The 14743-nt window shown below is 53.2% G+C and overlaps 6 protein-coding genes across 6 annotated transcripts; 3 read left to right on the top strand and 3 right to left on the bottom strand.

The window, feature by feature from the left end:
* Window positions 1-474: 474 nt before the first annotated feature.
* Window positions 475-1155, top strand: N7459_009916 (iron-sulfur cluster assembly scaffold protein; the record flags this gene model as incomplete). The annotated part of the gene is made up of 2 exons (XM_056949084.1): window positions 475-919; window positions 986-1155. The coding sequence occupies 2 exons, from the start codon at window positions 475-477 to the stop codon at window positions 1153-1155; spliced, it is 615 nt and encodes a 204-aa protein (XP_056796309.1).
* A 740-nt stretch (window positions 1156-1895) lies between these two features.
* N7459_009915 (ABC1 kinase family protein) lies at window positions 1896-3962 on the bottom strand (the record flags this gene model as incomplete). The annotated part of the gene is made up of 4 exons (XM_056949083.1): window positions 1896-2149; window positions 2208-2780; window positions 2836-3440; window positions 3523-3962. The coding sequence occupies 4 exons, from the start codon at window positions 3960-3962 to the stop codon at window positions 1896-1898; spliced, it is 1872 nt and encodes a 623-aa protein (XP_056796308.1).
* A 623-nt stretch (window positions 3963-4585) lies between these two features.
* On the bottom strand, window positions 4586-9101 carry N7459_009914 (serine/threonine-protein kinase; the record flags this gene model as incomplete). Its single annotated transcript, XM_056949082.1, has 10 exons — window positions 4586-5405; window positions 5460-5910; window positions 5964-6168; window positions 6221-7093; window positions 7142-7951; window positions 8007-8439; window positions 8501-8565; window positions 8617-8646; window positions 8702-8836; window positions 8886-9101. 10 exons carry the CDS (start codon window positions 9099-9101, stop codon window positions 4586-4588), a joined length of 4038 nt encoding a protein of 1345 aa, XP_056796307.1.
* Window positions 9102-9807: 706 nt separating this feature from the next.
* N7459_009913 (dihydrofolate synthase) lies at window positions 9808-11052 on the bottom strand (the record flags this gene model as incomplete). The annotated part of the gene is made up of 1 exon (XM_056949081.1): window positions 9808-11052. The coding sequence occupies one exon, from the start codon at window positions 11050-11052 to the stop codon at window positions 9808-9810; it is 1245 nt and encodes a 414-aa protein (XP_056796306.1).
* Window positions 11053-11428: 376 nt separating this feature from the next.
* On the top strand, window positions 11429-12760 carry N7459_009912 (uncharacterized protein; the record flags this gene model as incomplete). Its single annotated transcript, XM_056949080.1, has 2 exons — window positions 11429-11439; window positions 11521-12760. The coding sequence occupies 2 exons, from the start codon at window positions 11429-11431 to the stop codon at window positions 12758-12760; spliced, it is 1251 nt and encodes a 416-aa protein (XP_056796305.1).
* An 891-nt stretch (window positions 12761-13651) lies between these two features.
* Window positions 13652-14507, top strand: N7459_009911 (kinase-related protein; the record flags this gene model as incomplete). The annotated part of the gene is made up of 2 exons (XM_056949079.1): window positions 13652-13691; window positions 13834-14507. The coding sequence occupies 2 exons, from the start codon at window positions 13652-13654 to the stop codon at window positions 14505-14507; spliced, it is 714 nt and encodes a 237-aa protein (XP_056796304.1).
* Window positions 14508-14743: the final 236 nt, after the last annotated feature.

The raw sequence follows: 14743 nt of genomic DNA, 5'->3' as shown, positions 1-14743 counted from the left end.
ATATCATTGGCATACCATTGGCCCTCAGTGCTGCATCGGGGAACCAAAAGTTCGGCGAGTCCACCGCGGACAACGTCAATGGGTCCGCGGACAAGGTCGCCACCGCTGCCCCTCAACTGATATCACTGGGTCGAGTCTGAGTGCCAGTAGAAACCATGAAAGGCTGAATCGCGCATATGTAGAGGAGAGCAGATATCCAAGGACGATAAACCGAAGAGATGATCAAACCTTGGAAGGGAACAAATACCGGGGAAGGCACGCTGACTCAGCTCCGATGGCCGGCGGTTCCGGACTTGCGGCTTCCCTGTTTGGCCTAGACGCTCGACCTTAGTCAGAATCAGATTATTTAGCAAATGAATTCATCATCTCCTCTTCCCTATCAGATCTGGTTTCGCCACCTACCAACTTTCCATCATCATCTCACCAAACCCATCACTTTGCACCCAAATTACACACTCTACACTACTCTTCATCATGTTCAAGCGTCTCGTCACCGTCGCTCCCCGCGTCGGCGCTGTGGCGCCCCGTGCTTTCACACCCCTCTCGAGCCTGCAGTCTGTCCAGCCCGCCCAGCGTCTGGCCCCGGCGCCGGCTCCCGCCCAGCGGAGGGGATACCACGAGAAGGTCCTGGACCACTACAACAACCCCCGGAATGTCGGCTCCTTCAAGAAGGGCGACCAGGACGTCGGCACTGGCCTCGTCGGTGCCCCCGCCTGCGGCGATGTCATGAAGCTCCAGATCCGCGTGAACAAGGACAACGGTCGCATTGACGACGTCGTCTTCAAGACATTCGGCTGTGGTAGCGCCATCGCTTCCTCGAGCTACCTCACCGAGCTCGTCCGCGGCATGACTCTGGAGGAGGCCGGCCAGGTCAAGAACACTGATGTGGCGAAGGAGCTGTGCCTCCCTCCCGTGAAGCGTATGTTTATCATTCCCTGAAACCTCGTTCTTGGTGGACTTCGTTGCTGACGCGCTGGTCATTTAGTGCACTGCTCCATGCTTGCTGAGGATGCTATCAAGTCCGCCATCTCGGATTACTACACCAAGAACCCCTTGACCAAGACCACTGACCTCTCCGGGACGGGCGCTTCCATGCCCGACGTGAAGGTCGAGATTGAGCACACTGCAACCGGCAGCCCTGCCGCCGCCGTATAAATTGACATTCAAGGCGGAGGGATTCTGGTTCGGGTTCAAAGATACCCGACAGTCATTCATTTAGCACTGCAATGATGCAGGGATCGTTACGACTGAGGACAATCATTTGATCGAGGCACTCCGGGATGCAAGCTGGATTGCGTTGGCGTTGATCACCGAGCAGCTGAGAATGTGAGGCTCGGGCGAGCGTGGAGGATTTCAAACAAATTCGCACATTTGTTTGCTGTACAGATTTCCTTTTCTCTTTTCATGCACGGTTGAAACTTTTTTTTTTCTTTTTTTTTCTGTGATGGCGCCTCGGTATCTGGGATCCTCGATCGATACTCTCTTATCCTAAAAAGCGCCGTGTCGCGATACCTAGGTAGTTTCTCATGAAACGATGAAACCAGAACACTCGCTTTTGTAGAATCTTGTAGGGATGTGAATTATCAGTGTAGAACAGAGATAATCGTCTATATCTTCTAAGAGTCTGTCCGCTAGTCTATATCTGTGTACACTGCTGACTGGCTGTCTGTCGACAGCCGCAGACGAGAGAAAAGAAAGGCCATCTGACACAAAAGTAATCCTAGACACTAGGATCAAACTGGTGACAAGGATCCAGAGAGAAGAAAGCATGAGAGAACGCCATCGCTGATGCACAGATAGACCGGCCAAGAAAATCCGTGCCCCGGAACCAGACCCAAAAAGAACACGATGGGGATATATACACGCAAGAGAAAATAGAAAGGCCGCTCGACGCATTAACCGGTGCGCAGTCCGAACCGGCTCTTGAACGATAGCACTGTCTCGTAGACGGAGAGTTTTATCTCCACGCGCAAGAACCCGGCCCACGCGGCGAGAAACCGGAAGAAGTTCAGGAAGTGGAAGACTCCACCGGACTCCCGGATCATTTCCATTTGCTCTTCGAAGACGGTGCGGGTGGCGTACCGTGCCAGAATGAGGAATGTCCGCACAGGGCCCTGGCGGGTGTGGAGGTTCTCATCTAGACTGCGAGCTGGGAGGGTGTTAGCAACCGCGTGCGCAGATGATGAAAGCGACGAGAGGTGACATACTGAGATCGTTCGTCTTGAGAATCAGCAGGATGATCCTCGGCACTTGGCCTAGCAATTCCACCAATTGCTGAAGCATGCCCTCACCCAGCGCACCGGAGATGTCTTCCTTCTCCTCGGCGGTCCGTGCAGAGGCGACGTTCTTCTTCGTCAGCACGCTGTAGTCGCGACCTGTAATGGCGCTAGCAAAGAGGGGAAACTGTTCGTCCGTGACGCCGGCCACCTTGTGCGCGTACTCGCGCATCCGCGGGATATCCGCGTCGATCACGGCGAGCCAAAGCTTGGCGTAGTTGCGGCGTAGATCTCGTGGAATGGTGCGGTACAAGCCGTGATCGTACAGGATGATATCGAAGTTGGGGTGTCTGCGACTGTGGTTCGGGCGAATGGCAATATTGCCTCCGTGCGGATCGCAGTGCAGCGGAGCGTTGTCACCAAAAATCATTTCGTTGAAGATGTGTGCAAAGGCCGCGGACACTTCGTCACGATCGATGTGGTTGGCGTCGAGGAATTCGAGATCGTCGGGGCGGCGGCCTGCAATATACTCCATGACAAGAATACGCTTCTGCGACCACATGACTGTCATTCAGTTAGCATTGATGGTTCGGTACTTGAAAGACCAGTATATGATTACCTTCGGGAATCAAGAGCGGGACGTCGGAATGTTTCTTGAAATACTCGCTAGCCTCGGTAGCGTTCTGAGCCTCCATGCGGAAGTCCAGTTCTTGCGGCAACGACAAATCCATCTCCCTAGACAGCCATTCCAGATCATACTCCGGGAAAAAGCGCTTGAGCATAGAGAAGGTGAATCTCGTCAACGCAAGGTCAAGAGGCACCCATTCGGCCAATGCAGGATGCTGGACCTTGACAGCAACTTTCTGTCCCGTTTCCCGAAGAGTGGCAATGTGCACCTGGGCCAAAGAAGCAGCGCCAGTAGGTTCCGGCTCGAACGATGTGAACTGCTCATCAATGGTTTGGCCTGTGTCTGCAACAAACATCTCGCGGATAGACTCGATCGATGACACTGGGCACTTATCCTGGAGCGGGATGAAGGTGGTGGTCCATTCAATGGGGAGCAGGTAGCCCATGCTGCTGAGATGCTGGCCCAATTTAATAAAGATCGACCCGTTCTTTTCCAGCACGCGCAGGGTACGCTCCGCACAGCGCTTGTGGCACGCGCGTATCAGAGCTTCATGTTCTTCGGGAGAGGAAGCTTGCTGCTTGAGGGTGATGCGGTAGCTGTAGAAAGTTTAAATCAAGCATTAGCCAGGTGCCCAACAATTACAGGCGAAAACCCTCCAGGAGGGCATTAACTACTCACTCATTGATACAGACAGCCAAAGTGCCAACCACGCGACCACTTCTCCTTGCCGCACCGTATGTGTGCTTCAACTCGTCGGAGTATACCACCGCGCCCAAGCCCAGAGCACCTAGAACAATCAGATATTTGATCACTCTCCGCTGCGACTGAGTGGAATCGGTGCCCGCGCTATTGTGTTTCAGGCTACTGGTTTCCGCGGAAAGAAGAGGAGAGATTCTGGTGGCAAAAGAGCGTTTCGACGAGGCCGTAAGCTGGGTTTGCCCATGGAATTGACGAGCCCCTGGCTGGGAGGAGAATTGGCGAGACAACCGCGACGGACACAAGGCCGGGCTCGCAACGAGTCCGAAAGATTTGCCGGAAGTGGAGGGTGTTGATGTCTGTCGGAGAGCCGTGGCGGGACTGGCAAAGGCCCGCAGCGGCACGCGAAGCGCGGCGCTCATTCCGACCAGGCGAAAACAGACAAAACCAGAAATTGAAAGCGAGTGCGTAAGTGCAAGGTGGGATCAATCCATGCTCGCTGGGATAGTATGATGGCCAGGGAGATTTTTCTGCGGTTCTCGCCGCCAATCGGCTGGCGTGACCCGGTCTCCGGCCGCATAGACGGCACGTGATCCCGAGCGATCTAGATCAACAGACGTCATCGGTCACCATCTGACAGAACCGACCTTGGGATAGTTACATAGGGTTATGTGGATTTACTCGAAGGCCTATATGAAAATACTCAGAAAGTGGCAAATTACTTCTTCAGAATCAATGAAACGGTGACACCCATAAGAAGGAACATCGTCCAACTCCCCGACTCCCTACAGATTACCCAGCGCAATAAAGATGGAAATGATTATGTCTGATTGAAAGTTTATGTAGGTTTATGTGCAACAACCAGTGCCCATCATAGTGAGGTAAAGAAAGGAAAAAGAGACATTTTTGCCGTAAACCTGCAACCCATTCCCTATTCGAACTTAACGACGCCAGAGGTTGTTAAACCAGCATACAACTCGAGGGAAAATAAAGAGAATGAAAAAAAGAGAAAAGAACGTTACAACAGCGAGTCCCATGTGCTCCCTCAAGCCCAGTCAGAATCAGCGATGGTGGGCCGCCGGCGTCGAGGAATAACTGAGGGTCGGCGGCTCAGTGAACTCGGCGCCTTCCCATCGTCATCCTGGAGCAACTCAACATGGGATAGTCGATTGGACATGCCCCGAACTCGAGGTCGTGCGGCGGGACCACTACCATTCACAGCTGAGCCGAGGGCAGCGACATTGCCATCTCGACTGCCAGGACGTAAGGCCAGAGAGGAACCGCTGAGGGCATTGCGTGGGTGTCGGGGTGTTTCCCGCACTTCAAAGAATCCTCTGGGTTGACTGGTGCGGTTTGTTTGAGGGGTTGAGGGTGTGGAATTTGCAAACGGATTGGGTGGAGTGGTAGAGGTGCTCTTGCGCCGGCTAGTCGGTCTGCGTTTGCCGACAGCAAAAGCCTCGCTTCGTTCGCTTGACTGGATCAATTTTCCTGCCATGTCTCTGACCAGGATGGCTGGATCATTTTCAAGATCTCGGATAGCATCAAGTAGCCCGTACATGGCAAGTAAACCACCTTGCTGCTCGCTCGAATCGCAGATGCTTGAAATGATTCGCAAAATGTTCAACCGAACAGCAGCTTTGTTGTGGTGGAGCTTCTGTCCGAGTCTGGTGAAAAGATCAGGTCGAGCAAGGGTGGATGCTACCGGGGGACTCAATCGGAGAAGTTTCTGTAGGGGCTCGAGGAGGTTTTCAAAAGCGTTTGCCTTCGAGAGGGTCAAACATCGCACGATTGCATCGGTAAATGACATCTTATCTTGGCGATTATCCAAGAGGTGCTCCTCAACCTTGGCAGTTTCTTCCTGAAGCCTGCGAGTCTGTTAGATCCGGACTAAAGAATGGAAGCTGAAAATAGAAACACACCATGTAAAAATAGCATCCAGAGCAGTGACTTGCCAATAAGGATCTGCAAGGAGAGAGATGTAGAAGGCTAGGCCCTTGTTGCGCCACAACTCCCGGCGACCAACTTTCCCAGACTGCGCCATGTCGCAAAGTATAGGGAGAGCGAATTCTTTCAACGGACGTTCCGTCTTGACGATTTTCTGCAGCAATGGTACGATACCATTGAGTGCAGCATCCTCTTGCCGAGACTTGTTGAGGCGGCACATGTTGTAGATTGTGTTGAGAATTTGATTTGACACTTCCCGGAAGTGACCTCGTTTCATCGTCGACCGAAGCAGATCGGTTAGAACATCAATAGCATTGGAATTTTGAAGAGAGTCCAGAGTGGTCGAGAGCATGGACAGATTCTTTATGAACTTCAACATCGTGATTTGATGGAAAGGCGACATTCGTCTTAATTCCTTCAAAACCCCTGGAGAAGGAAATTAGCAGAGCTTTGAAGCAATCCCAGAAGGGAGTATTTACTATGCAAGACGGTTCTCTCAGCCACCATCTCCTTGACGTGGTTCTCGGCCTGCGAGAAAATGAAGAAGATGTTCGCAATACGACCCTCGATAATCTCGGCCAAATCACCTTCTTCGTCCAAGACACGACTGAGGACGAGGGAGAGGGGATCGAGCACGGAATTACGGGACAAGATCCTGCAGAAGTCATTTTTTGGGGTTGATCCCTGCAACAGATCAGCATCAGACTTTCGTGAACGATTCCTGGGAATTGATTACCTGCAACTCAAAGACACTCCAGATACCATTCACTCCTATCAATACCAGGTCGCGCTCATCTTCGTAATCATCTTCCAGGAACTCAACCAAGACATTCAGACCACCAGCGCTGACAAACATCTGAAGTGTGAGGGTGGATGTCTGATACATTTGCTGCACAAATGCTGCAGCTTCTAGACGAATCTCTCGAGGGTATTTTTTGGATGCAAACTCGTTGACGATGGGAATACCACCCACAAAACACAGGTTTTCCTGGATCTCGACGTCATTGAATATTATTGCGTTCACAACTCTGAGCAAACAGAAGACAATATCACGTCGGCGCGAGGTGTCGAGGATCTCCAGAATGGGTAACATTCCGTGAGCGCTAATGATGATGTTCTTGGTCTCTGGAAGGTCGCAAAAGATGGTGAGAAGCTGCTCGGAGATATCTGCAAGGACTTCTTCATCCTGAGAAGTCTTCAGAGAACCCACTAGACCCTCCACTTGGTTGCGGAGGCGTGCATATTTGTCTCGGGCAATATTGGCCTCCAGGTCCATTTCGTCAAACCCTTCTTCCAGCTGTGCAAATGGGTCGTCATCATCGTCTTGATCTCCCAACCATGAATTGTTAGATAGTTTGGAGTTCAGCATCAGGGTGCTTCGATCTGAACCCTCATCACTCTCCGGCTGATCAAGTGCCACCTGATCAGCGCCAAGAATATCCGAGAAATCCTCATCATTTTCGTTCTCCGCAAATCTTTGAATCTCGATCGTGGAGCGGTCGCGTTTGACGGAAAGCTGCTTGCGCAATTGTGGATGTTGCCCGCTTCGATCGTCATCGAATGCATTGTATCCTTTGTCATGGATTGGGGATGCAGGGTCATCGTCCTCCTATCTCATATTAGAAAAGCATCAAGTGCTACTCCAAGTGTTACATACCAGGATCAGACCAAGCTTTCGATCTAGAACGTCCTCGTTTGCCATAATGAGATCCGTGTAATCCTCAACGGAGTTTTCCTTGTAAATAGCAGCTGGACGAGCTCGTCGTGCTGGCGGCCCAGGTGTTTGTGTTAGGATGGGAACGTTTTGTAGAGCGGAAGAGGATGTTTTGGTGGACTGGCGACGAGTGGGGCTTTGGGACTTGGAGGGATCCGCTGCTACAGATGTCCTCGGAGTGAATGGACGAATTGTCTGCAAAGGGTCGTTCTCCGGGGGGTGAATTGAACACCTTGGAGTATCCTCGAACTCGTCAAAACTGTCATCCGGTCTCAACATTGTACCATCAAGCGACGCAAAAGCTTTGAGTCGTTCAGAAGAAAGCATGCCACCAAAGTTATCATGCGGACGTAGGTGAGGCAATTGCAAGGCACTGGGAGAGATAGCCGTAGCAAAATCATCATCCCAGTTGTCATCTTCAGCGGATTCCGGGGACCTGAAGCGATCTGTGGCTTTGATCGAAGTAGGAGAGGGCAAAGTGTCCATAAGAGAGGAGTTCCGGCCAGCTGGTAATGGTGCAGCGCCGTGATCAAATTTGTTTGGCTTCCTCGAGGTACCTGCACCAGGAGAGCGTAATGCTTCGTTCCACTCCTGTACACTTTTTACAGCTTCCTCATATTCTGTGGATTTCTTTGGCACAACCGAATCAGTCCGGCGAGCGTTGACGATCCAAGGATGCTTTAGCAATTTTCTAGCGGAAACACGCAGGTTAGGGTCTTTCTGAAAACATTGCATCAAAAAGTCTTTCACGGCCTAAAACCAGTGTTAACTCCACAGGCACGAAGCAAACATTGAACAAATAGCATACCGGTGAGGCTCCCTGCGGAAGCGGAGGATGATCATCATTGACAATGCGGAACAATGCCGGCATAGGCTGCAGGTTGTGATATGGTGGCTTTCCCTCTAGCAACTCGATCACTGTGCACCCTAAGCTCCAGATATCCGAGGCTGTGGTGGCACCGGACAGCTCAATTACTTCAGGGGCCATCCAATATGGGGTCCCAACAACACTTGACTCACTCAAGCCAGTTGTACGGCTTGCCACACCAAAATCAGCAAGTTTTACAAGACCTTCCTTGGTGGTCAAGATGTTGGCACCCTTGATATCCCGGTGAATGACACCTTGTTCGTGCAAATACAACAGACCGTGGAGGACCTGGGACATATACAAGCCAACCAAGTTCTCTGGGAAGCGGCCGAAATTCTTTGCGATAGAGTGTAACGATCCATTCTCGCAGTATCTGTATGTCCTGTTTAGCACCTCGACGGTCCGCGGCTCGGTAACAGCCTATGAAGACATACTCCAAGATAATGTTTAAAGTTTCGACAGACTTTACAAATCCGTGGTACTTGACAATGTTTGGGTGCTGTCATCCGGGTCAGCCACCAACTTCGTTTTATCCCGAGGCATGTCTTACATCCAGGTTTTTTAGGAGGTCAATTTCGAGCTATTTCAAGTGGGATTAGTTGGGCGTCGACGCGCTGAAGGACAGGGCACCGTACCATGATAACACGCAACTCGCTCTTCGGGAGATCCACCAGCTTGATTTGCTTGACCGCGACGGTCTCCCCGGTATTCCAGTTCAGGGCCCGGTAGACAGAGCCGAAAGCACCTTTGCCCAGGCAGTCACCCAATTGCTGTGATGCGTAAACCCAACGTCAGCATTGACTCAGTCTCATGATATACCCGGGGACGCATGATGGGGGTTTTCCCTACATAGTCCTTGAGCTCTGCGACATCCTTCGCCGATGATTTCAACACTTTGTCGTCTTTGGCTTTGTCCTCTCGTTTCGCCGGGCTGGTGTTGACTCGGGGCAATCGCGGCTTAATCGGCGTGCCGGGCGTCCTGGAGGGGGTGAGGGGGCGCTGCCCCTCACTCCCTTCGCCAGAGCGAGAAACCATCGCAGAATAGGCCAAGCCCAGTTGTCTACCAGCGTGAGTAGGATTTGATCGCCGGTCTCAGAATGCGGTTTCAGGTAGACGGGGGTGGGGTGAAAGCTAGGGAAGGAGGCAGGCGCCGAGGGCAACGGTCTCAGGGATCATGTCCGCAGGCTCTAAGATGTTGGGATTGTTAACTAGTCTGAAGAAGCAGATCGCAAACGACACAGATGGGGGGAGGGTCTGTCCGTAGGCAAGTGTTGGGGTGGGAGGTCTCACCAAGCGAACATCACAAGGAGGGACTGGCTCTCACGCCCTGGAGAGCGGGCTTGACTGGAGGGTGATGCGCATTCGAGATAATGACGGGTTGCAGCAATCCTAAGCAGCTCAATGCCAGACAGACACGCCTCAGACCAGAGAGCGAGAGGGGCGTCGGGGTGCGAGTGGTGGTTGTTTTGAACTTTCCTTCTCCACAAGCCGCTCGCCGCATCATGCATCGAGCGGGCTGTGTTGGACTCCCGCCGATCAGCCCTACGGAGCCGCTCGTTTCAAGAACTACATTTTCTCCGGGGATAGACTCGGTACTAAATCCGGTTTTTGCATACAATGGAAAGGGATCATGTCAATGACAGATTCTGCAGGGTACTCGCCCCACGGTGATGTACAGTCGAGTCCTATTATACAACGAAGAGAACCGATAGCCAAAATGTTACTCAAAATGAACAGGGTATCATTTCTGTGCTTCACGAAGCAGGCGATGCACATCAGAAATCAAGTAAAGACTGCCAGCGATCACAAGAGGCCCGCCTTGGGCCACTTCACTGGCCCATTTGATCCCAGGAAATAGATCACCCTCGAAGCTCCCCACTCGTCCTATCTCTGGTATAGATGAGATCGTGCTGGCGAGTTCGGCAGCATTAGTGGGCATCACCCAAGGCATTCCGTCCACAAGACCAAACTCGACAGTGGCGACGTTATCACCAGGTTTAATGATCGAGCGAAAGACTCCAGCCAAGTCTTTCCCGCTCGATGCGGCAATCACCCAAGTCACATTTGCAGACTGTGGTCGGAGTTTGCGGTCAACGTACAACCCCAGCACATCAGCAGATTGTGGGTTATGAGCGCCATCCAGTAAGACTGCCTCGTCGCGAGGAACCAGTGGTTGGAGAGAAAGGGTTTCCAAACGACCAGGCCATTTGACGTCGGCAAGATGTGGAACGAGAGAAAACGCATCCGCGCCCGGGCGGACTTTGGGTAAGGCAAGACGTAGCGCCGCAATCGCACAGCACATGTTCTCCTTTTGGTGATGTTCCAAGTCCAATTCCCGAAACAGATCTGCGAGTGGTGGGAGCTGTTCTCCGGCCTCCTCCGGTGAGATAAAGGTTGCTTCAACACCGAGCTCTCGAACGCGGTTTGATAATGTTTCGATCACTGACGCTGTGTTGGTGTTATCAACCACGCAAGGCACCCCCGACTTCAAGATTCCCGCTTTTTCTCGCGCGATCTCCTCGATTGTTGAGCCCAAAAATGCCTGGTGGTCCATCCCAATTTTGGCAATGACCGACACCAGCACATCACTCAGTATGTTTGTGGCATCTAAGCGGCCACCCATGCCCACTTCGACCACACCGACTTCGACACGTTCATGATTGAAAATTTCGAATGCGGTTGCGGTCAACAGTTCAAACTCAGAGGCTCCGATCCCCAATGTCTGGTCTCGTAGTTTGACCTGGTCTTCGATCTGCCGGAAAAGCGATTCTTGGACGACTCGTTCGCCGATTGTGATGCAGTCCCATCGATCGATCAAATGCGGCGATGTAAATCGGCCACAGCGTACTCCCTCGGTAGACAGTAAGTGGGACAGATAGGCACTGATGGAGCCTTTTCCGTTTGTCCCCGCGATGTGAATGGCCTTCCATGACAGCGGGGTCTGCTGCAGGAGACGCGAAACGCGGCTCAGGCCTAGTTCGATCATTTTCCCCGTGCGTGTCTAGTGCGGCGAATATAATCAGTCTTCATGGTCACAAGGTAAAGGTGCGCGAGAGAAGTCAGGGCGACATAGCCAGCATATTGAGCCCGCTTCGTGGATGTCCGCAGCGCATTATCAAGTTGTTGATGGGCGGAGATCGCCGCATGTGAATGTTCCAGCACGTGATCTGTGCTCTCCCAGCCACATTTACAGCCTTAGGCCATCAAACCGAGCAAGCCGAAAAACCCAATCTCCCCTTCCGATCGGTCTCCATCCATCCATCCCCACCACGTCCCTATCCCGAGGTCGCGTCAAGCCGTGTTGCAAAAAAGCGATTCTTTCTTTTCTTCCTTCCATCCGTTCGATATCTTTCCCGGCAAAAATGGGTATCCCGTGAGTTATCCCTCATTTTCCTCGGTCACTGGCGCTGTCGCATGCGCCACGTCGTCGCCGCGTCGACTAACTCAACTACAGGATGTGGCGAGAGCCTTCGGAGGCGGATACATTCAAGTCTGCTTTGGAGAAGGACGCTTCTGCTGCTGCGCGATCCACAATTCGTCGTCAGCCCACGCTCCGCCGCCCGTCGCGCCATATCACCCGCGCGCGTGGGACTGGTGTCCTCTCTGCTTTCCAGTCTCAGATTCTGGATGGGATACAGCGTGGCATTGGCGAGTCTCACACGGGCGTGCGATCCCCGGTGCTGAATTTCGGGATCAGCGAAGATGGCTTGGATCTAGACGCAAGTCGGCGCGAGGCTTTGGGTAGAAACACTATGCGCCCGAGTGCGCAGCGTCGGGGTGATCACACGAGCCGGCGCTCCCGAACCCGCGAGCATTCCTTCCCTGACTTGCCTGGCCATCCTGATACTCAAATCCGACCTCATACTGTTCGTGTCTCGAGTCCTTCCTTCACTCCGAACTTTGCCCCGGCGGTCGCATACCATACCACTGTCTCTTCACACCCATCCTCTGACGGTGTTCGACTCCCACCTCTTCCCCCTCTCCGCCGCACTGAGAGTCGCCATCACGACTCGGGCCCCCATATTCCTTCGGTACTCCTGCGAGACTATCGTAACGGCAGTGCGCCCAGCCGACCCGGCCGGGAAGCCGGCATTGATGGACTTGGGGATCGCCAGAGGAGCCCAAGCCCGGATGGCGATCGCGAGACTGACGCTTGGGAGACTCTATTATCCACCATCACCCCAGATGCGACACTCCCGTCCACCGACACGTCATTTTCGTCGACTTCCGCTTCTGCGACCGACGCCTCGCGCAACGGCACCTCTCGTCACTCCGGCGCCTCCTCGCAAACTCTCCCTCCATCCCTCGGGACTTCTCGCACTACCAACATTGCGCTCGATCCCTATCCCGATCACCTTCATCCATGTGATTTCTCCTCCTCGGATGACGAGGATACTCCTGTCAGCTATCATCGATCCGCGTGGCCCTCTGGTCTCCCATTTTCTCTTCGCCGCTCGCCTGGTCTTCATTCGACCATGAGCAGCCACCCCCCGATTCCCACAATCTCCTTTTCTTTCTTGGACTCGTCCAACGAAACGGATCTCCAGCAGATGCAGGCCATCCTGGACCGTCTCGCCCGGCGCGAGGATATTCCCGAGGACTGGTGGGCAGGAGTTGGCTTGTCGCGCACCATTGGCCGCGGCCTAAGCACGGGCGCCGATCCCAACGAGCATGAGCGCGCTGGCACAGATTGAAATAGCCTGTGACTGACACATTGCATGCCATGCATATTGACAACAAGAACGGCGTTTTCGGCCTTCCCTTATTTGTTTCGGCGTCATTTTTTCATTCTTCGGGTGTCTTATTTACGGCTGATTCTGATCATATGGCGTTGGGAGAGGGCGATGAGCGGTTCCTCTTTGATATTATGAAGCTTGGCGTTGGAGTTGTCTGGAGTGTCCCATTGGGTCCGTCTCTTGATGAGGTGCCTTCCATCTGGCTGCACATATTTGTAACACGGCAGTGCGTTCATGTCGATTGCCTGGGGCAATACCCTCATCTTCGTGTATTCATATCTGATGTACTGCTTGACTCATGTTGTCCAATAAAAGTGCACGCCTCCGACCACCGGATCATCTCGCATGATGTCATTTCCAGCACCTTAAACTAACTAGTTAACTAACTCGGTGAAATTTCCTTGTGATTGGGTATCCCCGTCCTAATCGATTTACATGCCGAGAAGGCTGCATCGTAGCTCCCCAACTGGTTTTGTGACGTATGTCGGCCTCGGAGCACAGCAGTCCCCACCGGGATCAGTCACGGAGCCCCGCCAATTCGTTATCGCGCGCCCATCCCGGAGCTTCTGACCGTAGAACAACACTCCAAACACCTCAAGACCTGAACGACTGTACCTCCCATTGCTCACACCTGGCGAATTACTGTTGAGCCAGCAACTGCATTGGCCTATTCTACCAATTGCGGCAGGATTCAAAGCCTAGAAGCTTGTATCGCGACGGCACGCGACGAAACCCCATTCCAGATCCCGCCGACAGAACCGGCAGACAGATATCCATTCTCTCTCTACATTGGCAAGTTGAGCCCGGGCCCGGTCTGTCCCTATCGGCCGCCTCACCACGCCAGAAGTAATGAACGAACAGGTCGAGCACCTGGTCAAGAAGACCTGGGGTAAGTCAACACCACCCAAGCTGAGAGTCAATCCCCGAGAAGAAGTGGGGGAAAGACCGCGCCCTCTCCAGAAAAGCACCTCGCAAGCCCCAACATGCGCGAGCAGCTCGATCACATGGCCAGCAGACTAACACACCCACAGCCAAGTACTGCTCGACCCCCAACGACGCCCGCCTCTTGATCGCCGTCAGCGGTATCCCAGGCTCCGGCAAGACCGCCCTGGCCAGCATCATGGCCCAGCGCATCAACGAGATCCACGCCTCCGAGAACCCAGCCTCAACGCCCATCGCCATCGCCCTGCCCATGGACGGCTACCACTTCACGCGCGCCCAGCTCGCCGCAATGCCGGACCCCGCGCACGCCGTCGCCCGCCGCGGCGCCGCCTTCACCTTCGACGGGCAGAAGTTCCTGCGGCTGGTGCAGGAGCTCCGGGAACCGGTTACCCCGGGCACGGGGCCGATCTATGCGCCCAGCTTCGACCATGCGGTCAAGGACCCCGTGGATGACGATATTCCTATCCCGCCAACGTGTCGGGCGATCTTTTTCGAGGGGAACTACCTCAGTCTGGATAAGGAGCCGTGGAATGAAGTGGCGCGGCTGATGGATGAGCTGTGGTTTGTCGATGTGGACTTTGAGGTTGCGAGGGAGAGGTTGGTGCGGAGACATGTCCTGGCGGGCATTGCGAAGGATGAGGCGGAGGCGGATAAGCGGGCGAGGGAGAATGATTTGGTTAATGGGAAGGAAATTGTTGATTTCAGGCTCCCCATTCAGGAGATGGTGTCGAGTATTTATGACCCTGCATGGGAGAAGTCATAGCCATGCGATGGTGATGCAGAACTTAGAGAGGAGCATCGTGCCGGCACCATATATTATAACTTCTGCATGAATAAATACCAATATTACTTGAAAGAGACGACAGTCTATAACGATTGGAATGGAATAAGGCTGGGGAATCTGTTATATTGTGAGATGGGACGACAGCGGTGTCTTGATTCGACTTCAGAGAAGTAAATTCAATTGAGGTAGATAGACACTACCTAATGAAACTTAGC

Source organism: Penicillium hispanicum (genome assembly GCF_028827665.1).
Source record: "Penicillium hispanicum strain IBT 35686 chromosome Unknown utg000008l_segment0_segment0, whole genome shotgun sequence".
NCBI lineage: Eukaryota > Fungi > Ascomycota > Eurotiomycetes > Eurotiales > Aspergillaceae > Penicillium > Penicillium hispanicum.
This window is presented reverse-complemented; position numbering and strand designations above follow the sequence as displayed.